This window comes from Phaenicophaeus curvirostris, chromosome 10 (genome assembly GCF_032191515.1).
Source record: "Phaenicophaeus curvirostris isolate KB17595 chromosome 10, BPBGC_Pcur_1.0, whole genome shotgun sequence".
Lineage (NCBI taxonomy): Eukaryota > Metazoa > Chordata > Aves > Cuculiformes > Cuculidae > Phaenicophaeus > Phaenicophaeus curvirostris.
Genome location: NC_091401.1, coordinates 6047665 through 6071618, shown reverse-complemented (window position 1 = coordinate 6071618; position 23954 = coordinate 6047665). Strand labels below are relative to the sequence as shown.

General features: G+C 44.6%; 2 protein-coding genes across 3 annotated transcripts; one reads left to right on the top strand and one right to left on the bottom strand.

The window, feature by feature from the left end:
- The first annotated feature begins 253 nt into the window (after window positions 1-253).
- TMEM207 (transmembrane protein 207) lies at window positions 254-5665 on the top strand. Its single transcript, XM_069864860.1, has 5 exons — window positions 254-651; window positions 2362-2399; window positions 2818-2862; window positions 3303-3445; window positions 4413-5665. The coding sequence occupies exons 1-5, from the start codon at window positions 577-579 to the stop codon at window positions 4559-4561; spliced, it is 450 nt and encodes a 149-aa protein (XP_069720961.1). The 5' UTR covers window positions 254-576; the 3' UTR covers window positions 4562-5665.
- A 6769-nt stretch (window positions 5666-12434) lies between these two features.
- CLDN16 (claudin 16) lies at window positions 12435-20470 on the bottom strand. Of its 2 annotated transcripts, none has more exons than XM_069864541.1 (5): window positions 20199-20470; window positions 14927-15029; window positions 14510-14674; window positions 12985-13176; window positions 12435-12646 (listed from the first exon to the last, which is right to left on the bottom strand). In XM_069864541.1, the coding sequence occupies exons 1-5, from the start codon at window positions 20310-20312 to the stop codon at window positions 12507-12509; spliced, it is 714 nt and encodes a 237-aa protein (XP_069720642.1). In that variant the 5' UTR covers window positions 20313-20470; the 3' UTR covers window positions 12435-12506. The 2 variants fall into 2 exon arrangements, with proteins under 2 accessions (XP_069720642.1, XP_069720643.1); XM_069864542.1 differs by having other exon boundaries at window positions 14927-15154; window positions 20199-20308.
- Between the last annotated feature and the right edge of the window lie 3484 nt (window positions 20471-23954).

Here is a 23954-nt window from a genome sequence, read left to right as displayed (position 1 = left end):
ATGTGCATTTTTTCAGATGCATTTTCCTAGCAAACCAACACTTGACAGCTGTATAACAGCAGCACAGATGTCAGGGGTGGTTGTCTCAGGCTGGGAAGGGTTTCCTTCATCTCTGGTGTATGTTTGAGGTGGTAGGCACAGTGCATAGGAGGTGGTTGGAGGTAGCTCTACTTTTCCTGTTAACACTAAAATTGCAGCTGAAGGCAATGTGTAATGAAAGCACAGCCTCAAGGTATGGTCTCAAGTGTTATTTGTAGCAGGTCCTGTTAAATACAACCATGGGTTAATATGGAACTAAGCTTCAGCAACAAGAATTTGTGAACAGCTATGAAAACACCGAAACAACTGCAAGGTGCTGACCTTAAACTAGTGTTCCTTTAACTTCTAGCAGCTGTTTGAATGTGTCCATGCAGCCTCAAATTATTTCCCTGGCTAGCAGTAATTTCTGAAACATGGGAAGCCATTGGGTAACATGTTCTTGGCAGAAGGCACAATGTGCTGAGAAGTTTTAAAAGCTCCAAATTACAGAGGGCGAAACACTGCTGCAAAGTTCTTCCCACGTTTCTCCCTCTAGTGATGAGGAGACCTGGAGCTTTGTGTTTCACTTCATGGATCACAGGAACTGGACTTCTGTGTTTAATCTTCTTCCAGGTAACCAAACCCTTCACTGGGACTAGGCTGATTTTAGGGATTCTTGGCCAGGGGTGGGGAGAGAAGATTTCAACCTTTATAGAACGTAGTCATCAGTCCTTTTTATTTTGGGGAGAAGAATTTTTTGAGAACCTCAAGATTTTGGGGAGGATTTAATTTCACAACAATTCCAGTTAATGGAGAGAAAATATGACTGCTGTGGTCCTTTATTCTGCCCATGGCTATTGAAATGGAAGAGTACATGTCTTCAACAGCATGGGTAGGTGTTTGGCTGCATTGATTTTACTGCCTCAGAGCAGATGCACAATGCTGCAGTCTAACTATGCTAAGGTACCTCTGCTGAGATAGTGTGAAGGATGGAAAGAGTCCAGAGGTTGTCATTCAGCCATGAAGAGTACTCAGGGTGCACATAATCACAGCAGATCTGGTTGTGACCTGTTATTCTAATAATCAGTTGAAGTACAAAAAAAAAATATTCTGCACCAGGGTGCATGTGTAACACTGTGACATGGCAAATTAGATCAGTTTTAAAAGGACGTGTCTGGAAGAGTTGATGCTTTTGTCTTTTTCTCTATTCCTCATTTGAGTTTCAAGCAGTTATGAAATTTCATACACAATGTTTTATATGAAAGACTTACAACACTTAAACACCTCTGGTGAAACTAAGGACTGCAAGGCAATGCGTGCACAGGATCAGACACGTTACAGAGATTTGTGGGATGATTTCTTGCTGTTTAGATCGACACAAGTTTGCACAGCAAAATCCTTACAAAGAAGTCATGTTAATTAGAGATATGAGTTCTCTGAATTATACATATTTGATATGAAGTTCTAATGCAGAACAAAGTAATGACTTACAAATTACATTCTAACTGTTTTCTCCACAAAATAAATCTAAATTTTTCCAGCTTGCTCATTCTGCTTCGCAGTGTTGTTGCAATTCTGTTCCTGAAGGGATTTTGTAGCATATTTTGGCAAGTGTTATAACACACCTAACACAAGTCAGCAAATAATTATATTGAATTTGATTCAATCGTACTGATAAACCTCTGCAGTTACTTTTTGCCCAATTAATCTGAAACAGAGGCTAAAATCACCAAGGCTTGAAAAAGGCTAGAAAATATACCTGAAAAACAAGTTTCAGGTTCACATATTTGGAATACCTGAAATCTGACTCTGGGAATGATGCACCACTACTATCTAAAAACAGGAAAATGCTGGCTAGAGCACGTCTGGTCGAAATAGCTCCAATTTGCAGCTATATTCACAATAAGCTACTGGAAAATGAGCTACAGACCAAGACTTTTGTTACAAGACATATCAGCAGATATTTCTGAATAGCAAAGCCCAGTTCTGTAAATAGGTTTCCAATTCCTACTTGTGTCTCCCAGCTTTTGTCCTTCACTCCTTCACATCAAAAGAAATGCTTTCCCCTTTCCCTAGCTTTCATCTTCAAACTATTCAATTTATTGAGCTCTCTACAGGGTTGCCCCTTGGTTTCAATATGGGCTAGCTAGACTGGAGACACGCAGAGGCGAGTGCTCAGCCCTGTGTCTTTAGGGAGAAGTTTGTTTTTCATCCCTACAGGAGCCAGCACCTGTATGGATAGCTTTTCCTCTGTACTTCCCACTCTAAGATCATTAATTACACTGGTAAACTATTAAATAACAACACACATCTGCTTTCTCTGATTTACATGTGTGTTTTCAGTTAGCAGACTCTGAGTTGGACTGTGAACTTGGCGAGAGGTGAGTTTGGCTCTCCATTTTCACTCCCACAGCTGCTCCCACCCTGGGCTCTTTTGGGGGTGCTGTGCTCCTGCCCAGCACACTGGCATGGCAGAGGAATAAGGGCTTCTGGAAAAGTGACATTTAGTTTTTCTTCCAAAGTAGGAAAGGGAGGCTGGCAACCTTTTGGGTTTGCAGCAAAAACTCTGATGGCTGATACCAGTCTTGAAAGGCAAACCAGTTGCATGCTGCTTTGTACACTGTCTCCATCTGCTTCCATCTACACAGAGAAACTTCTAATAGGGTTCCCTCGATGAAGGAAAACGTCTCAGCTCTCTTCTTACCGATGATGTACTGTTTTGTGTTGGTAAATGTGCGTTGGAGCCAGTATAGTCTCCTCACGCTGGACTGAAAGTTCCTTTTATTTTCCCCTCATTAGGTGTGTTGGGCAGAGTGATGAAAACTTTAGCAGCTGGCATGTGTGGTAAGTTTCAGATATGTTTTAGAAGGAAAAGCTGTCAGATAATATTCTTTGATGGATATACAGAGAAAAAAGCATTAAGAGAGACTGATAGCTAGAAAGCATTGCTCCTGGGCTGTCCCTGTGTTCTGTCTTTACTGACTAATGGGAATCATTTATCCTTATCCTCTTCACTGTATGCTGACAACTGAGCTGGGCAAAAGCGATAAATGATTTTGGGGAGAAATGTTTAAATTTCCAGCCAGCACCTGGTACTGAGCAATGAGACATTGGTTTCCAAGGACTTTGATCATGTCCAGTACACTGATGGGGAAACTGCAACATTTAACAGCTATTTGCAAAAAGATGTTAATGAATATGTTAATTTGAAGACATGCAGCCATCTGTCGGTGCTGCCCACAGATGGTAATGGTACTGTTCCTCCCCTACTACTTCTGCATCAGGTTCCTGATGTTTTTTTCCCTGGCCTTGCTCCTGTCCTGCGGGATCTGCTGCTGCCTGCAGTGCTGGCTGAAACGACAGAGCTGCCTCCCCCACCGACGCACGCTGGCCGTCTTTGCACTCAGTAGTTCAGGTGCCTTCTGTGGTTAGTCCTCTCCCTACTTGCTGCAAGGTCCTGCTGGCCCTGGTAGGCTTCTCCATGGCCCATCGAGTGCATAGTAAGAGGCAGCCAGGCTGAGTAGCAGCTGGGCTGCAGTGGGTGCTGTGTTTCTAGTGAATAGAATATATATATAGAATGCATAAATAGCTGGGGTGCCCAGCTCAGGCATCTTGGGCAAATGTTCAGACCATGGGCTGGAGGGTGTAAGCAAGCCATGTCCTCTTTTCCCTAGCCATACCTTCAGCTGAACTCTCCATGCGTCCCAAAGGTGCCTAGTCAAGACTTGGCCATACTAACACTGGAAATGTGTGGGACCATCTTATTCGTGCCGGGACACTCAGCTACCTGACGTACTCAGCCATGGAAAATGTTTGGGGTCAGGCCGCCCTTTCAAACATGTGGCCAGCATTTCTCGCTCAGACAAGACCCTCTTGGTGTACATGAGCCACCCCAGCAGGCAGCTCAACTGACTGATATACCTGGTGTCTGTAATATGTTGACTTGGTGGGTGCTGTTCATCACAGTAGCCGCCCTCAGCATTTTGAGCACCAAGACTTTTGAGGTCTGGGCTATAATGACTGTGTATAGCACCCAGCACTGACAGAGAGTATTACCAGCAGGCTGGGCCAGACAACAGTCTCTTCAAGAATAAAGCCTATTCTGTCATTAGGCTAAGCCCTTCCCAAAGGAGATATTGCCTGCTTTCAGGGTGGTCATGAACAGTGTCTCCACAGGGAGGACCCATCCCAAACCCACCAAAATTCCTTTATTCTCATTTCTTGTATCTGGAATTTGTGGTAAAAGACTTTGTGATGCCATGCTTCAAAAATTATATCTGTGCATTTCTTGATTCTAAGTGGCTTGGCAGGTCCTCCCAGGCTCACCCCTTTCACCCCGGCACTTGCTCTTCATGTCTGTCTGCTACATGATTGTGGCTTTGCTTTTTCCCCAGAGAGTGAAGAGCCTCAGTGCCCATTCTCCGGATCTCTGAACCCCTGCATGACTGCAGAGATGTCCTCCTCTCCTGCTCCACGGCTCAGCCTTGGAGAAACTGAGTTGCCTCCATCCTATGAGGATATTATGAAGGAAAATAAGCTCTAGACACCACATGTTGGCTTCCTGTGGTTCCATCTGGTTCATCAGAGATCTTCCATTATGCTACAACAGCATGATATCAAATCAGCCCTTTCTACAGGTTAGCCAAGAGACTGAAAAACAGCACATATTTCATCTTAACCTAAAAGGAGAGACAAAATGCAATAGAATAAATGCCAAAAGCATGTGTTGAATCTGTCACAGGAGCTCAGCTTGATATTTTGTTAAGACTTTGGGTTTTGGGAAGCTCCCTCAAAGATCTGTCTGTATTCAGTGTTTCTGGCTCAGCCTCCAGATTTATTTCTCTGAGGCTACTTGAGCTGGTGCAACCCCATGTGTTTTAGAACCGAACATTGATAAATGACTTGATAGCTACTTCCCAAACTTGAGCTGCCTCCTTCACTCAACACAGTGCCAACAAACACCCTCTGGCAAAGTCATGTTGTTCTAATACATTGTAATGCAATCATGCCACTCTGCAATGAGGGATTGGTTGCCAGATTTAAAATATTTAGCACAGTGTATCAGATTTGCTTAGTGCAAAAGGCAGCAAATTTATGACCAGAAGAGGGAAAGCAAGAGACGGAGATTACGGGGGGAGATTACGGGGCTGGCTACAGAAAGTAAAAAAAAATGAGTTTACTCACTTTAGCTGTTCTTAATTTCATGGTGACTGTCTCCAGCTACTTTTGCCTTAGCCTTACACACCTAAGAGCTTTGTATGGCACAGAACCCACACGGCAGTTCCCCAAAAGCATGAATTATGGGGTTAGGTATTGGGTGTTTAGCTACAGAGATTTATTAGGATAAAGAATGCAATTTTCTTTGAGTTTACTACTGCAGACAGGATGGGAAGAGACTTCAAGAAGCCACCCAGTCCATCTTACACCGAAACAGGATCAGCTCTACCTAAGCCATACCAGGAGGTATTAGCTTGCCCAGTTCTCAAATCACAGAGGAAAGATGACAAATTTCCTCCTTAGCTGGATAGCAGATGAATGCAAACATTTCCTTTCTTTGCTGTAGGCAGGTTACTGAAGGCTGGATTCAGCCTGCCTGACCTCCCTACCTCTTCCCTCTCAATGACAAGGGCTGGGGGAGTGCGATTAGCCCCACCTTGGTGCAGAAGGTAACCGTCCCATCTAGTACCTTGCACTGCGTGTCCAAGGATGCATGAGCTCACAGTCAAAGTGGGCAGCTGGGTCCATCTTGGGTACCGCAAAAGATTAATGGAAGCCTACAGTCTGCCTCACAGAGAAGTTCCCTAGCTGTAGGGTGGGGCTAGTATCGGTTCCTCTGCTGAGGAAGGGAACTGAGAAGATAAATCCACTGAAGGTTATGAAATGCTCACATTTTCTCATAATAAGCCTACGTAAGTACCTTTGCTAGATAAATAATTATAGCATATTTTGAGAGACAAATCCTCTGCCAGCACCACTGCAAATTATCGCCATAAAATCTTATTTTAGAAGCAGCTTTAATGTTTGAGTCTTCCGTGAAAGGACATAAATGTTACTGTAACAAAATGAATGTTTGTGCCAGCAGGCTAAAGTATTACGGGGTTTATTAATAAGGAAAATTAGCAAGTGCAGTCTTGGCCAGCGGAGACATTGAGCAATTCCTGAGTGTCTTTTCGCTGTCTGAGCTTAGTAAGAATTGCAGGTAAACAGCACCTCTCAGGATCAGACCTTCTTCACACGTAACTACTTCCACTACTCAACCCCTTCATTTTATGCCCCGAAGCATGAGATTTAATTATGTTTGTCACTTCAGCTTGCATAGCCTGCTAGTGGGCATTAAATTAGCCATTGTTTCCTTCCCACCTACACACTGTTTTAGCTTCAGTGACCCTTTCATGGAACTTGAACTCCACAGGTTGTCTGCATTATATGCTGCATAAAACATTACAATCTTCCACTTATTAATTACTTTGCTCTAAATAAATCACTGCTTTTAATTTCATTGAATGTGACCTCCTAATCAGAAGGCTGGAGAGGCTATCAAGCAAGGACTGCTCTGGTTTCAATGCTTTCATCACTCTGCATCCCTCTTTCACAAAGTCCAGAAAGCAGCACTCATTATCAAGATGGTAAATTCTTCTCCAGCCACCCAACAGAGGGCAAGCGAGGCATTCAGCAACATATCCAGGAGGCTGCTGCTCTTGCAGCAGCATTCATGGGAAACAGGCTTGTGTTTCTGTGGTACTAGTATGTGTTCTAGTGCATTCAGTGTCATGTTTGGGGTACTTTAATTATTCACTAAGCAATAAAATTATTCCATCAAAATCGCATCAAGTGGTTTATAGAATCACAGAATAGAATCATAGAATCACCGAATAGAATCATAGAATCACCAGGTTGGAAGAGACCCACCGGATCATCGAGTCCAACCATTCCCATCAATCACTAACCCATGCCCCTCAGCACCTCATCCACCCGTCCCTTAAACCCCTCCAGGGAAGGTGACTCAACCCCCTCCCTAGGCAGCCTCTGCCAGTGCCCAATGACCCTTTCTGTGAAAAATTTTTTCCTAATGGCTGTCACAAAACTAGGCTCCAGCTAGAGTCACCAGCATGGGAGGAGCTATGTGCTGTGGTACTTGTGCCATGGGTGCTTCGAAAAACTGCTGAAGACCAGGAGCTATCTGGAAAAAGAGCTCAGGTAGGGTGGTTTTGGGGTAGGGGAGTGGGGATCATAAACTGACATTGCTGCTGGCTTGGGGTGGGAAAGGAGGGCACCCTGAAAGGGGGCTCAGTGGGCACTGGCCTGGTCCTTGGCTCCCTGGTCATTAAGATGGAGAAAAGGTTGGGTTTCTTCCCTGTGCAAATGTATTTGGGATGGCCCCACTGACCTACTCTTGTCTATGAAAGCTGCTCCTTCCAGCCTACCCCCTTACTCCAAGGTGCTCCAGAAGAATGGGCAATGTTTCTCCAGAACTGTGCTCCCATTCTTACAAAAGCAGATATTTTTCTGGTACCTTATGCTGCCCTTAATGAGAGCAGTTAATGTAGTTTGGCTGATGTTTCCGGAATTATAAAGACAAGCCATTTCTTTATAATACATCACCTTAGGAATAGGGTCCTCTTTGGAAAAGCACTTGCTCTGCTGTGAACCTCTGGCTGCCACTCATCCTCTGACTTACACTTCCTGCAAACTTTGAGGAGAAATGGCAGAATACTCTAGAAATAAAACAGAAAATACTAAAAGGCAGATGTATTTGTAGGGGAACTTGTCAGCAAGCCTTGAAAGGGGGAAATGGGAGCAGTGCAGAGAAGCTAATTGCTTGGTGACCATCTGGAAGGAAAAGAAGGGGAATGTGGGGAGGCACACAGCTGGACTTTCACCTCTGCACTTTAAGAGCTGAATAATAAGGTCATAATCGGGCTCTCATGCAAAATAGAGCAAAACTAAAGGCAGCTGACTCATAATGGGTCAGGGCTGCCAGGAGAGTTACACACGAAAGATGTGAAAATAATAAAAATGCTCATTAATCTATTGGTTTTTTGTTGTCATTTGAAGACTCTGGATTACAGGCTAAAGGCTTCTGTGTAGGGAGAAGGAGGATGCTGCCAAGGACAGAGGCTTGCACTCGTTGGGTCACTAGATGGCACAAGTCTGACTCTTTCCTTTCTCACTCAAAGGCAACTTACAGCAGGGACCCAAGAGCTACCAGGGAAAAAATTGTCCTCCACTCCCTGCAACAGTGCTTGTCATATTTCTGTCATTAATCACTCACCCACAATATTAAGCAGACGAGAAGAGCAAACTGGTCCCGCCCAAGCTGAGTGTGGAAAACTTACTTTCTTGGTAACATCTTATTTTTCTTTCTTTGAAAGTTTATGAAATGACCGTAAGTGGATGTGCTGAAGCTGGGGATAAAATCTGCCAGCTGTCGAAGAGCCATGGCTGCAGGTTTGCCCTGGGGTCTGCAGCTACCAGCAAAGGTCTGGGCAGACTTTAAATCACACCCCAGTTTTCCAAGGGTTGATGCTGTTTGTGTTGCTGCCTTTTGTGTGTCCTTGCAGTAGAGCATCAGAGCAGCTCACCTGACAAAGGACCTTTCTGGGAAAAACTTGGATGTGGGTCTAGAGGAAAAAGTCACACAAAGACAACTGCATTTATTATATTGCACAAGTGCTAAAATGCATAAGAAAAACAGAATTCTGAATTAACATTCTTATCTACTGAAAATGATTGTTCAGATCTATTGAATTCACACAAAAATCACATTACAACATATGTGAAAAGGAAGGAAATCCATATTCTGGGAAATATTCGTGCAGCTGCAGTAGGAGATACAAGTTCACAAGGTAACAGTAAGAGTCTTAATTAGAGCCAAGTCATTAAGAGCCCTTAAGAACAAGGCTAACTGAGGTAGTGAGAGGACAAAATATTGCAGGCAGAAAAGGACAACCATTGCAGATATCACTGTTTTATTCTGTTTCTTACTCAAGTATATCAAAATGGGAAATCAATATCTATTTGTAAAGCATGAAATCAACTTAGCAAAGAGCTTTCCTACAAGGCTTTGCTATTTTCCATAACCTGCAACCAGCTGGAGCCCTGGCAAAGAACACTGAACTGTGTGCTGTCAGCGGAGAGGGCAATGGAGAATCCCAAGTTCAAGGAGGCACCATGAAGAAGGTGCATCAGGGAGGAAACCAAGAGTCCCAGCTCTAAGCTAAGTCCTAGGCTCTGCCTATACCCTGGGAAACAAAGCAACGACACTAAGATGCTCAAGCATACCAAAATACTCCTTAGAAGTTATTGAAAATCTGGAGAAGGCTAAGAGGCTGCTGACACCAAAAGATTAAATGTTGAGCCTCAGCTAGAAATTGCAACCGAGCAAAGAGCTTTCAGAAGCTGTCAGTGGCCATTGGGAAGGCAAAGGCAATTTATATCTTTCCTAGCTGGCTGCTGCTGAATGGAATATAGGTAGATATTAAGGAAATACCTTAATATCTAAGCTCACATGCAATGTCTTTAGTCATAGGGACTGGCTGTGATTTTGAAAGAAAATAAGTCCTGTGTACTTTCTGGGACGTGTCTTACTAATGAATAAACAACCAAACTAAAATAGATCTGCATTGTGGCATGGCAATGGGCATGAGGAGTGAAGACTGAAGTCATGAAATCACAGTCAGAATTAAATCAAACAGTGAATTAACAATTAAATATTAACAACTGATCAAAACATCAGATAGGCTGTCAGCAAGATTCCAATAGTGAAGCAATGCAGCATTGAACCGGTTGTTATGAAACACTAACCCAGCAAACCTAAGGCTTGCTGTGACCTTTTTCTAGTCTCCTTGTGCAGTAGATCCTCAAAAGATATCATAGAGTGTGTCTAGAAAAGGTGCATAGTTAAAGAATTAACCCTTATTCTGCATCATTATTTAGGCTGGACGTTAGGAAAAAATTCTTTACAGAAAGGGTCATTGGGCACTGGCAGAGGCTGCCCAGGGATGGGGTTGAATCCCCTTCCCTGGAGGTTTTTAAGGCACGGGTGGACGAGGTGCTGAGGGATATGGTTTAGTGTTTGATAGGAACAGTCGGACTCGATGATCCGGTGGGTCTCTTCCAACCTGGTTATTCTGTGATTCTGTGATTATTGAAGAAAACAGCAGGAAGAGATTGGCAGATGCCCGTAAGTGTTAGTGATGAGAATTAACGCGCCGGCTGCACAGTCTGGGAAGAATTTGATTCTGGATTTTGGTCCAGGTCATGATGCCTTTGCTCGGTACCTCCTCACAAGAAGGTTCTGGCTGAGTCAGGCAGGGGCAGCCTGTGGTGTCAGGGCATCTTTCCTCCCCCAAGGAGGCTGATACAATGTAGGCTTCCCTGGGAAGGAGCAAGGATGCAGGCATTGGAGCAGTGGCAGAGCATAGCCTTGACTCTGCAGTGGGTTCATCCTCCCTCTCCTTCTTGACGTATCCCTGAAGGAACATGGAAGCAGAGGTGCAGCCCAGGAACCAGACCCACAAACATCCTCAGAGCTTCCTTCCTCCAGCAAGATGTACCAGTTCCAGCTCTTTCACTGCAAAAGCTGCACAACAAACACGTATTTCTGACATGACTATGAAAAAGTTTAAAAAAAAAAAGAAGCCCTGGATGCATTTTCTTGCAGTAACAGGCAGAAATTCCTATCACCTCCAGATCGTTTTGTGCATTCTTGGTGCAATCCGTGAATTCATCACGGCACTCATAACTCTTGTACTCCTTCTCTCCCAGGACTTTGTAAAAAAGCTTCCATGACATCTCCTACTGTGCTTACATCTGTTCAATACAGCTCATCCGTTGGCAGTAAGTTGCTTTCAGTTTGGCTAACATAAATATCTGCCAACTAAAGCAGCATGAATTTTGCAGGCACAAAACCTCCCTTGCCTGGGTGGCAACACTGTCTCAAGGGCTCTTGCTGAGATGTTTGTGTTGTGGTCTGAGTCTTGTGGAGGTTCTCGATCCCATAGCAAAACCATATGGACCTGCTGTTTTCCCATCTGTACTAGGGCCTGAGTGTTATTTGGTCAGGCCCATGTCAGAATGGGTTGTGATTTTACCAGTGCTGGTCAGTTCTGTGCTGCAGCCCAAGATTCTGCTTCTAGGATAATGCATGACAGGATTCAACCCCTCATTTTCCATCATAAGGACTACCAGAGTTAATCTTCGGGACATAGCCCACTCCATCCACAATCATCCCATCTCCCTCTGCTCCTCATAGCATAAGGCTTCACTTCATACCGCCTCTCAGGAGGACGGGATTTTCTCCATCCAGTCCCTCTACCAAGCAGTCCGTGGAGGAATCCTACCCCTGGTGGAGTGTCAGTACCCACAGATGTGACTCCACTGCTGTTTCTCCACTCCTCCTGAACAGATACGTCTCTGTGCTTAGAGACTTTTCTCACTCCCTGGTGCCCATGACTGTACGATATTATGTTCATGGTAGAAAGGACTGGATCTGGGTAATTCCTAGCAACCCTAAAAAACCTGGAAGAGCATTTGCATCCATTCTTAGAGAACATGTTAAACTGCATTAGGTTTTTTCCACCCACCCTAGTGAATACACGACTGTTGCTCTAGCCTCACCCAGTCTATGGCAGCCTGGATTGAAACAGGGGACAGCAGACCTGAACAGGATTTAAATATCTTTAGATAGAAAGTGATGATGGATTTTACTGTCATTTTTCCTAGTTTCTATTTTATATAGACATTTTGTCATGCACAAGGTCAGGTCTTGGATATTCACTCACTTTGGTTTTGTCCAGGCAAAATTTTTACTAAGCAGAAAGAACCTGCCGATTTCCAGATCTCAGCGAGCCTAGAGCATCTGTAATGTACATTTTAACACTTACTGAGTAGGACTGTATTTTGCAGTAAGAAATGCACCTGAATTTGCAATGTTTTCTCATTGCAGAGTCTCATGGGCCAAAGAGAAGACCACGCATTTAACACAGCTCTTTATCTTCTGCTGAACTCTCCAGCTGCCTAAAAGAGGAGCAGAACCTCATGCTGGTACACAGGGTCCAGATGTTGGACAGATGATCAGTCCTGCTCTTCGACTGTATTTTCTGCTTTGTATGTTCTGTTAACATATTTCCAGACACAGAACAGAGCCATCTTAGAGTTTGGAGATCTTCATGCCAAACACCAAGGTCTGATCCAGGAGTGGCTCTTACTTATGCTGGTAGCGTAGAGTCAAATGCTGAAAAAGTTTGTTGTGTTTATTTCAGTCCATGCTACTGTAAATGGCCTCAGCACTAAAGACAACAGGAATCCCTAAAGCAAGGTCTCCTCAGAGATTACTTTCTTGAAGGAAGGGGGTTTTTTAGGTTTTCATAGTGCCAACATTGTAGCATACAGTCCATCTTTGATATTTAACAAGCACAGGAGCTTGAGTATCTGCACAATCCTCTACAAATAGAAGTAGAGCTCTTTCTGGAGCACTCACCTCCTCCTCACACTCTTGTGTCCACTGCGTACATTTTGGCAGTAGCCGTTTGGGAGGATGGCATATGTACATTTGTTAGGATTGTCCCAGCCGAAGAATACCCTTTCCTCAAGGAGTAAGCAGAGTGGAGTCTTCCAGAGCTTGTCTCTGTGAGGCACAGGGAGAAAAATACTATCTGCTTACAAGTGCTTGGTGTCTCTCAGCTTCAAAGCCTTGAAAAGCAGAGAAAGCAACACTCCAAGACAGGACATAATAACACGTTTTACAGCATAGTTACACCTCAGCTCCCACCTGAACACCTTGATGTGCTTTCTAGAGCTGCTGAAGTAACGCTATTCCCATTTTGCAGCTGAAGACATTGTTACTGGGGATGAGCAACCATCCTGAAGAATGTCCCTGAAGGACTTTCCCCACCCTTTGTGCCTGTAGCAAGCCCCAAGCATCAGCTCTCTGAACTGTCCTTCAGTCTTGCCATGGTTCCTCACCTCTGAAGAGATACATGCAGCAGGTGAGCAGGGCCCCAGATAAGAAGCAGCCGAGTGACCCCGCCATGCCGAGCCAGCATGACCAGCCAAACTTGTATTGGATGCCCAAAAACACGTCATGGAAGACAAGAGAGGAGCGCTCCACGTAGACATCAACAGCATACCACACCGAGCCCGTAATGCCTGGGAGACCTGCAGGACAGGAGGGAGGTGCCACACAGAGCTCCCAGATGGATCACAAGGAGATCACAAACATAAAGTCTAGAGCTATAGCCTGCTCTCTGCTGGGTCAGACTTTAGGATGAGAAGGTCTCCCTCAGATGGCAGGAGCTGGCCCCCGTTCACCTCATTGCTCTCTACAATTACCTGAAAGGAGGTTGTAGAGAGGAGGGAGCTGGCCTCTTCTCCCAAGTGACAGGGGACAGGACAAGAGGGAATGGCCTCAAGCTCCACCAGGGGAGATTTAGGCTGGACATTAGGAAAAAAATTTTCACAGAAAGGGTCATTGGGCACTGGCAGAGGCTGCCCAGGGAGGTGGTTGAGTCACCTTCCCTGGAGGGGTTTAAGGCACGGGTGGACGAGGTGCTGAGGGGCATGGTTTAGTGTTTGATAGGAATGGTTGGACTCAATGATCCAGTGGGTCTCTTCCAACCTGGTTATTCTATGATTCTGTGATTCACTTTGGTGGATTCACCCTGGCTCCCACTGCTATCAGCTGGAGTTCTATCAGGCAGAGGCTGTGCCTTACAGCTTGGCACTCGCAGACACCATCAGTGCTGGTTGGCAGCACTCAGGCTTCTGCAGTAAAAGGCAGAAAACTCTCCCCCTATCCTGATTATCATGTTGTTGTAAGTTGCTTCAAGAATTTAATTATCGAATCTGTTTTCACTTTCAGAAATTTGACAGTGTTTTTCAGACAAACTTATGGAGGTGAATAGAGAATGTTTAAAAGAACCTCTCTAAGTGTTTTACCTGTGTTCCCAGTGATCAGGGTGAGTTATGCGTTAAATCTGCTTACACTGAATTAGAGATAGATGCTCAATATTGGCATACAGTCAAATTAAATTACCTTGTACCTAGTTGGCTGTGTATTTATTTTTTTTATCCCACTAGCTGCAACAGCCAAGCACCTCTGTCAGTTGGGTATTTATCAGCTAGGAGGACAGAGGTGTTACTATCTTTTCACAAGAGATCAGCTGCAGAGATTTTGGGCTAAGTGACTTGCCCAAGGTCATACATCTGTGGCAAAGCCGGGAACCAAACCAGGATGCCAGGACTTTCTAGACCTTCAGCACTTAGGTCTCTGGCTTACCAACAACACTGAGCTCTTCACAGTAAAACAGCAGTAAATGGAAGTCAGTCAACAGAGGAAGCTATATTGCACATATAAAGCAACTAAAGATCCTTCCCCCATGTTTACCCTCTAGAAAATCACCAGCTCCTCTCCCTAAAATAAGAGAAATCTTTAAAGCTTCCCCCATTTGCTAAAGGGTGTCCTGCAGGATGGGGGCACAGTGGGGAATACCTGCAATGAGCAATGTAACTCCAGACACAAGGCAGATGCGCAGTTTGATGAGTGGCTCATCAGGAAGGAATTTCACACAGTCTAGTCCCAGAACAAGGAAGAGAAATCCAAATCCTGCCAGGATATCTGCTGTGATCATCATGGCTCGGGTCAGCACCAGCTTCACTGCAGGACAAAAGCAGATTGTTCTAGTGCACAAGGAATGGAAATGTGGGTAGGTAAAGGGGTCAGATCTTGTGGGAACATTTTTGGGGGGGAGGTGAAGCTTTCTCCAGCTTCTCCTGGGAGTAATACTTCACTGAGAAAAGAAACATGGATCTAATACTTATGTGCACCAAATTATCAGTAGAATAGATGCTTTTTCTGTCTGCACTCAAGTGTCCCAACCACTTGTAGGAACTTCTTTGACTTACATACCAGGATGCTCAGCAAAGATGGAGTCGTACTCATCACAAGTTTGGATCCCATCAAAAACATTTGTGACACATTCCCACCACAGGCCACGACATTTTGTACTCACCTGCATGTTGAGAAGAGAAAGATGATCATAAGTTAATGTATCTACCAACGCAGCAGATGGTCAGCTAGGCCCTTCAACAGAAATCCTGTTTCAGTTAATGTCGGTGGCAAACTTGAGCTGTTTAGCTTGAAGAAGAAAAAAAAGTGGCAGAGTGGGGAAAAAGAACAATGTTTTCTGTGTTCCTGCTAATGGTTTTCAATTAGAGCAAAAGAAATTCAGGCTAAAAATTAGGGGGGAAATTCCCTGTCAGTAAAGATAAAAATTCTGAAGGAAATTTCTGTAAGGAGCTGGGGGATGTCTGACAGGATTGATCTAAGAGCAGGTTTGATTACTCCTTGCCAAATGTTTGTCTAAGCTGATCTGGGCAGGGCTATGGACCAAATGACCCGAGACTTTCCTGTCCAAGCTGCCCTTACACCACCCTTCCGCCAAGAAGGATCAGCCCGGAGGGGAATGTGACTGGTGGGGCAGGAATTGCACCAGAAGCCAGGTGCCTGCAATAGAAGGTGGCTGCGGCACGGTCAAAGAGTGCTTTGCTGCAGAGCAGAGGTGAGGATATGAGCCCCTCTCTAAATGAACGTTGAAGGCTGCCCCTAATGACTCAGAGGTAAACACTGCTGGAAAATGAGGTGCAATCAGCACTGACCCTGGCCCTGGGGTTCCTAGTGTGCTGAAGGCTATAGGACCACGCGTACCTGAGCCACACTCATCACTGAGACATCCAGACTTGAGCAGATGTTGCAATTGCACCACAGCTAATCCTCTCCATTGTCCTGAAGCTGTAGACACCATTCCCAGCCAAGCCTTCCATAAATCACTTTAATATAGGAGGTATTTTCATTACCAATGCAAATACAGCAACAAGCACCTCTAAAACATTCCTGGAATTGCTCATACAAGAAGCAGAGTTAATGTTGGTGCAGCTTTGGACTCCAGCCTGCCCCGCTGCTGCCAGCAACGACTGCTGCAGCTAATGGAAGGAGAAACTCTCCTGGGGAATGGGTTTCATGGAGGGGAAGGGGACCAGGCTTGCTTGGACGAAGTAATAAATTCATTTTTCTTTCACTGTGTAAATCACAAAGCAGATAATAACACATCTCCGCTACTTAATAAAGTCTCATTCAGGATGTATTGAAGTCTGCAGTCAACCACAATATTTTCTCCACAATATAGTATCTGAGCCAAACTATACATCTCCTCTGTGATATTGCACTGTGGACAAAAGGTGAGTAAAAATGACTCACTACTTCAGACTAGCAAAAAAGGTGCTATTTATGTTTGAATGAAAATTATCTATGCATTTCGTGTCATGATGATGAAAACTACTCACCATTTCTGAGAATATCAGGTTTAATGAAAAATATCACAAAAACAGGAGAAGCAATGCTGGAAAAAACTGGTTTCGTTGGTTCTGTGTATTTCAAGAGAACAAGGTCATGTAAAACAATTTGCTATGCTTATACGGGATATAAGTTTTTCCTGTGGCCCTCTTAATCCACCTGCAGCCCCTTTTCTCTCTTAACTCACCACTGGTCAGGCTGTGCTTAAAAGTAACATATTTTTATTGAATTACATTTTGTTCTGCTTGTACTTATATCATTTCATGTTCCTCCCAAATCACCTTGGGCTTATTCATACTACTCAGTATTCAGCTAATACTGTCAGTTACTTCCTCACTTGTGTGTATTAGTATAGTTTTTAAAATCTCATAAGCAGCACCTTCCTCTAAATTATTTATAGAGAGACTAACAGGATTCCAGGCTTTTTCAGCCTCCAAGCAAAACAGAAGTCGTAAGGTACAATATTTGGGATCATGGTCTAACTTGTGACATAACAACCTTCCCAGCCAAGAAAACACTTGATAAATGTATTTTGTTTCTTGGGATGTTTCAGTGGCCATCCACTCCTGCAGTACTGCTGGCCTGAGCCACTACTGAGCTATTCCGGTTTCTGTTATCTGCCTCTTAACCTCCTCCGCTATCCCTTGGTCCCCTCTGTTTTGTGCCCTGTTTGCCCTTTTGAGTGTTAATCTGCTTGCAAACCACCTTTGGGCAGACAGCACAGACCCTGAGGCATGGAGCAACTCGCTGCTGTAAATGGGAGAGCGGTCAGGTATGGCTGGGGCATCACGCAGAAATGGAGGAGGAATGAATTTCTCCATCACATAGACAGACCCATGCGCCACGTTGATAGTAATAATTCCCCATCACCTCTTTGCCCCCATAGCAAATCTGCTTCAGCTTCCCTGGGCTCAGTCAAGGATGGCCCCAGGAATCATAGGATCATAGAATCACAGAATCATAGAATCATAGAATCATAGAATCACCAGGTTGGAAAAGACCCACTGGATCATTGAGTCCAACCATTCCTATCAAGCACTAAACTATGTCCCTCAGCACCTCGTCCACCCGTCCCTTAAACACCTCCAGGGAAGGTGACTCAACCACCTCCCTGGGCAGCCTCTGCCAGTGCCCAATGACCCTTTCCATGAAAAATTTTTTCCTAATGTCCAGCCTAAACCTCCCCTGGTGGAGCTTGACGCCATTCCCCCTTGTCCTGTCCCCTGTCACTTGGGAGAAGAGCCCAGCACCCTCCTCTCCACAACCTCCTTTCAGGGAGTTGGAGAGAGCAATGAGGTCTCCCCTCAGCCTCCTCTTCTCCAGGCTAAACACCCCCAGCTCTCTCAGCCGTTCCTCATAAGGCCTGTTCTCCAGCCCCTTCCCCAGCTTTGTTGCTCTTCTCTGGACTCGCTCCAGAGCCTCAACATCCTTCTTGTGGTGAGGGGCCCAGAACTGAACACAGGATTCGAGGAGCGGTCATCACAGCCAAGCTCCTCATCTCCCACTTTCATTATGAAACACATTGCCATGACCTGCTTTCCCTAATACAAGTATGCATGTAAAACATAACCTGCATAATGACTATAATATATATAATTATATTATATGCATAATGTATAATTAATATTAAAATAATTCTAATATGAAAAACGACAGAACAAGCACTCTCTTCCCCTTCTGGAGAAAGCACAGAAGACAAACATGTGAGCGATGTTAGTCACAGTGTTTTACTGCACTATAAAAAGATGTCAACATATAACGATTATAAGCCCAGCACGAGAGTAAAACAGGCAGTGTTTAACAGTAATAGTAATTTTTTTTTAAATCCACCTGCAACAGGGAGGGACTGTATATATAATACAGTGCTTGCTGGAAAGCAGATTATGGGGTTTTTTTTCCCGCACGAACTACTGTAAAAATCGACCCAGTCTTGTCTTGATGCTCACAGGGAATGCACCAACTTAAACTGTTTTCTGTGTTGCTGTAACCTGGTTGTTCTGAAGAAGAGGCTGGGAGCTGTGAGAGCTGAGTGCTAGCCAGGGCCCCCACAGCCCCTCAGAGGTGGCTGCTCCCAGTGCTCCCTGGCTTCTTTCTCCTGGGCTGCTCCTCTCCAGCAGAACCACAGCCAGGACTTCTCGCTCCCCAGTTGCTGAGGCTAGGGTCAAAGCCAGGTGACTTTCTATGCTGGATGATGGAGTTCCTTTCTCCTGAAATCAGAAATTTTCTGAATTACCCTTTTTATTTAGCTGAAAACAGGAGTTATTGTGGACTCCACAGCTTTCTGACCGTAGACAGTTTACCTGCAGTCACTATTTAGAAAGGCAGTGACTCATTAGGGCCATTAAGGAGATCAGTTGGTCAGGTATTAAAGCTGGGAGCGTTTTTCTCCATTACTTAGTATTCACACTTAGAGTAGGAATGTGAGAGTAGTGGCTGCTAATAACCAAACTAGGTGTTAATGGAGCGCTGGGTGTTAATAGGAGACAGCCCAGTGAAGGTTACACAGCCTCAGGGTAACAGATTGGTTCTTTCCTGGACTTGCTTTACTCAGGAGCTGGGTTTCCCTCTTCTGATTTTCTTGGAAATGATGGCACAATCTGGGATCCATTTGGCTTTTCTGAGTATACTGATATCTTCAGCTGACTCCAGGTGATCCACAGCTTCCTGAAATGAACCTAAAATATCTCCTAAATTACATGAGAAATTAAGAGTAATATTCCAGCCAGCATCAGAGGGTGCAACACTGTTTTCCCTGCAAAAAGGCTTGCTGAGCAGACACACTGACCATCAGCAGCCTCACAGCACTGGATCTATGATCACCTCAGCAACCACCCTCCAAGGGGGGGACTGGCAGTCAGATTGTCGAGATTTCATATGGCATAAAGAAAAAAGGTATTTTTCTTGTTACCACTTTTAGTCTTCTTTCTTCAGGTAATAAATCACTTGATGTGATGCAGCTGAATGTCACATTGCAATCAAATTCGGTACAGAGGAGTTCTCCTGGTTTGCTATGCTGGATAAGAGTAGAAAGTTTCCTCCTGATGTATTCAGCCGAACTCTGTCTTAATAGTTGTTTCACCTTCACTGCATAAAGTATCCAGTTCACCAGAGAGCAGATTCCCACACTGTGGGCTGGCAGCCTTTAAATATAGGGAAACTGCTGGCTGGCTCTTCTGGGAAGAAAAATATAAACTTGCAGTACCAAGCGCTGAAGAAACCACAATGGTTTGGGGTCTAGAGTCTCTGAGATACAGCTTGCACCTATCCGGCCCTCTGCTCCCTTCTTGTTTGCAGATTACTTTTGCCAATACTTCTCTTTAACGTGAGAGTTCTAACATCTTCAGAAGTTCAAGAAGATATTTTTCAGTGCTGGATTTGATGTCAGTCCCCATACTCCCCACAGAATTCTTTTTGCTCTGTAACTCAATGGCTGTTAAGAAAAAGTCTTGACAACCACAGGTGTACACAATGGACTTTTCTACTCAGAAGCCTGACCTATAGAATTAAAAACATCTCCAAACTACGCTTGCAGGCTGGAGATGTAGAATACCTTTACTCAAGTTCACGCACATTTAAACCTACAGCCTGTAGACCTTTCCTGAACTTACTAAGTGAGAGCAGAGTCTGGATAATAAAGTCTGGGATAAAGAATTACACAAAAATACCACTTTTCCCCTGCTCTTGACAGAGTCATTCATTTAATTTTCATACACTTTAATCTAGCACAACAAAGAAAATGTACATGAGAGTGGAACAATGATGCCAGGAACCAAACTCTCTCTAGGACACTTTTGTTTTGGTAATCAGGTTCTCCTCATCCCAATCTTACCTCCAGGGAATCATCAGCATTCACCATCCAGCAGTCTGTCCAGGTAGATGCTATCAAAAACCCAGTAGACAAAAAAGCAAAAAAACAGCCCACATACTGGAGGAAAAACCTCATGCCAGCAGGTGCTCAGCACATCCAGGGGGTGAGAAAAACTGTGCCCAGCCTTTGTTCTTAAAGCTGGGATAGAGTAAGAGCCTCCGTGCCCCAGATCACAGCCACCCTCTTGCAATGGCCATGAACAAGAGGACCTTCTCACTTCTGTGGATGCCACCCGTTAGTGGTGGCCACGGCAGCAATGCTCACCTGCAGCGGGGATGGGAGGAGGGTGAGAGCGCCCACGGGAGCTGCTGCAGCCAATCCGCCCTGCACAGTTAAAGCTCTTGTCATGCCTTGCTGAAGAGAAATGGGGTAGTGCAGAATTGGCAGGCAGGTAACTGGAGTCCTGGACTTACATGGAAAACAGATATCATTGCAGGTTTTGGCAAAGTAGGAATTATAAAAAAAAAAAAATCAAAACTTGTTCTTCAGGGATGAAGTTCTGAGCTGTTAAGGGACACACAGAAGAGGTCTCAAGTTCGCACACAGGTTTATTCCTGTACATTGTTTCATGCCTTAGCAGTGAGCAACTATAAAGTGTCTTCGCATAAATCCCAGGCCCTTTGTTACCCTGTTAGTCTCTGATGCAGTGAAGATCTAGTTCAATGCAGGAATGTCACTAGAAAGGGAAGGGAAAAGGTAACAATCGTGGGCCTTCAGAGCCAACACCAACAACCATCCTAGCTCATGTGAGGAGCTCTATATTTTCCATTTAAGCCAAACCTAGATACTTACCATGCCCTGGACTTCAATTTGTTTGTGGCCAAAGTCCATCTCCCATGTGGGAATCTTGAACTTTTCGAGCCAGGCCCAGCTGGGGGAAATTAGTTTGGTTGGATTTTGCCTGCTCGCTTACTGCTGTTGCAGCCTTTCCCTTTTCCTGCAGGACTCCCTGGGTAAGCAGGGATCATGCACAGTGCTGGTGACCGAAGGACGAAGCCTCTGTCAGGAGGTTTCTGACTCAATGCCTTCTCTCACACAGCACTGAGAAACTCTGCAGGGTTCCAGGGCATCTTCTAGGAAAACCAAGAGGCAGTGGGAATAGTAATTCCTCCCATCCCAAAGGTACAAATGCACAGAAACCATCACGTCCTTAGTGATCTTTATTATTATAAAAGAGAAGCCATAAAATACCTGAGACCTGCCTTTAGTGGGCAATTCTTCAACACAGGGCTGAAGAGCAGATTCTAGCTCTTCTTTCAGCTCTGCTTACAAATCTGCTTCCCCAAAGTGACAGCGTCTGCCATCTCAGCTGTCACCTCCAGATGGAGCCAATTGGTACCTTTACAGAGCTGCTCAAAGCTTGCTTTCCCTTCTCCAAGATTGCCCTCCGAATACAACAGCAATAAAAAGTTTATTATTTTTACAATATGTAATCTGTATAATTTCCATCACAATCTCATGAGGCAGTTTTACGGTCAGAGTTAACAATCTTCTGCCTTTATCCCAAGGTCACCCTGTTCCTCAGATGTCACATTGCAGAAGAGATCCACAGGACATGCTTTGGGTGAGAGGTAGAGAACAAAAGTCCCAAGTCAAAGGCCAGGGTCTGCAAGACACTGCTGCTTTAGCTCTTCTGTTCTTTGTTTTCTAATTAAGCTCTTAGAAGCTTACACGTGAGGTTTTTTTTTTTTCTTTCTCTGCTAGATGCATGTCTTGATATGGTTATGCAAGCACGATGCTTTCTGCTGAGTTTTCTGGCATTAAACTGTCTGTATAAGTAAAAAATACCCATGATCTTCACTTCACAGCTTCCTTTGACGAGGGTTGAGCTCTCTTTCCAACAGTTCTGACTTACAGGGACAGGGCATTAGCCATGCAAGTCCCGTATATTGTAATGACTTTCATTAGCCAGGTAGATAAAGATTGCACTGATATGAGACAGGTACCAATAATATGTATCACCTTCCTATGATTGTCTTGCATTGTGTTAATTAACCTGTGGCTGCACCAGTTTTCAAAACAAAGTATCCTAGCCAGTTGTTAGTAGTAGTAGTTCAGAAAAAGTGGTGAGGTGGGCTCAGAAAAGGCCTGGAAAATCTAAGAGTGCCTTCCACAAACAGAATTAAGTCATTAGAGGCAGCAAGAACAGATTTTTACAGTATCAAATAATTAGGCAACAAATGTATTGCAGCCGTATGTATCTCCTTGCCTTCTCATTCTGTCCTGCACCCAAATACAAGCTTCTTTCAGAGAGGATAATCCCAGCTTGGGAGAATGGGGCCAGAGCAGCACTATAGTAATAGAGTGGTGTTCCTAGCTGTTCGTCATTGCTCTTCCAGTTTAGCACATCAGATGTCCATGCATGTCAGCCCAAGGAACAAATTCCATGAAGGGATGAAGGCAGCATGTCCAGGTGCCGTTTCTGCCTGTGCTTCCTCCCTATCTTCACAGCTGTCATGGCAGTCCTGGCAAATTCTTGCTTATTTTCCACATGCCCAGCAATCAGCATTGCAGTCACAGCTCCATCTACCTCCTTGTGTTCACCCTCCCTGCAGGGCAGGGCAGGCAAGTGACCCTTCCCAGAGCAGGATGCCAGCGCTTCCCTGGCCATGAGTCACGGAGGGGACAGGAAGTGGCTTCACACCAGACATTTGGATCTAGCTCAGGGCTCAGGAGCATCCTGGCCTCAGCGGGTCAAGATCCTCCAGTTTTCCCTGGTGTAAGACTGTTCCAGAGCATGCAACACAATGAAAATGGTTTGTGACTTTCACTTGACAGAGAGGCCAATTTAGTATCTGGTCCTTCTCTAGGTTCATGTCTCCAGACAGTTCCATGGAAACTTCTGAATTTACTAGAAAGAATGTTCTTATCCAGTAGAAACTGGCAAGGTACATATTTAATACTTTTTATTTAAAACAACTCAGCATCTTCGTGAAGCAAAGTCTGTAGCAGTTTCTCCTCGTATTCTGCTTCCCTGGCTTAGCACGACAGATGTCCCCTCAGCTTCAGGAAACAGCTCTCCCAAAATAACCTCCCAAGATGTCTTTGTATAGCCTAAAACCCAGCTTACATAGAATCACAGGATCACAGAATGGTTGGGGTTGGAAGGGACCTCTGGAGATCATCCAGTCCAACACCCTGCTAGAGCGGGTTCACCTAGAACAGGTTGCACAAGAGCGCGCCCAGGCAGCTTCTGAATGTCTCCAGAGAAGCAGATTCCACAACCTCTCTGGGCAGCCTGTTGCAGTGCTCTGTCACCCTCACAGTAAAGATTTTTTCCCTCGCATTTAGGTGGAACTTCCTGTGCTACAGTTTGTGCCCGTTATCCCGTGTCCTGTTGCTGGGCACCACTGAAAATTTTGGCTCCATCCTCTTGACATCCAGCCTTTAGATATTCATAAGCATTGATAAGATCCCCTCTCCATCTTTTCTTCTCCATGCTAAATAGAACGAAGCCTGTCAGCCTTTCCACATGATTCAACATAGCTTTCAAATCGATTTATAGCCTGTACTATATATGTTAACTATATCTTATTCTCTTAGATAACCTAACATTTATAGTAAGTTGACACTAATATAAATATTAGGGTATCCTAGTACTTAAGAGCTCGGCCTTGTAGGGCTCTTAAACTGTATGGTATCAATGCAGCATAACTTTGCTAACATAACAACCTTATCACCTTATCTACATACACTCCCAGCTAAGAGACAAATGCA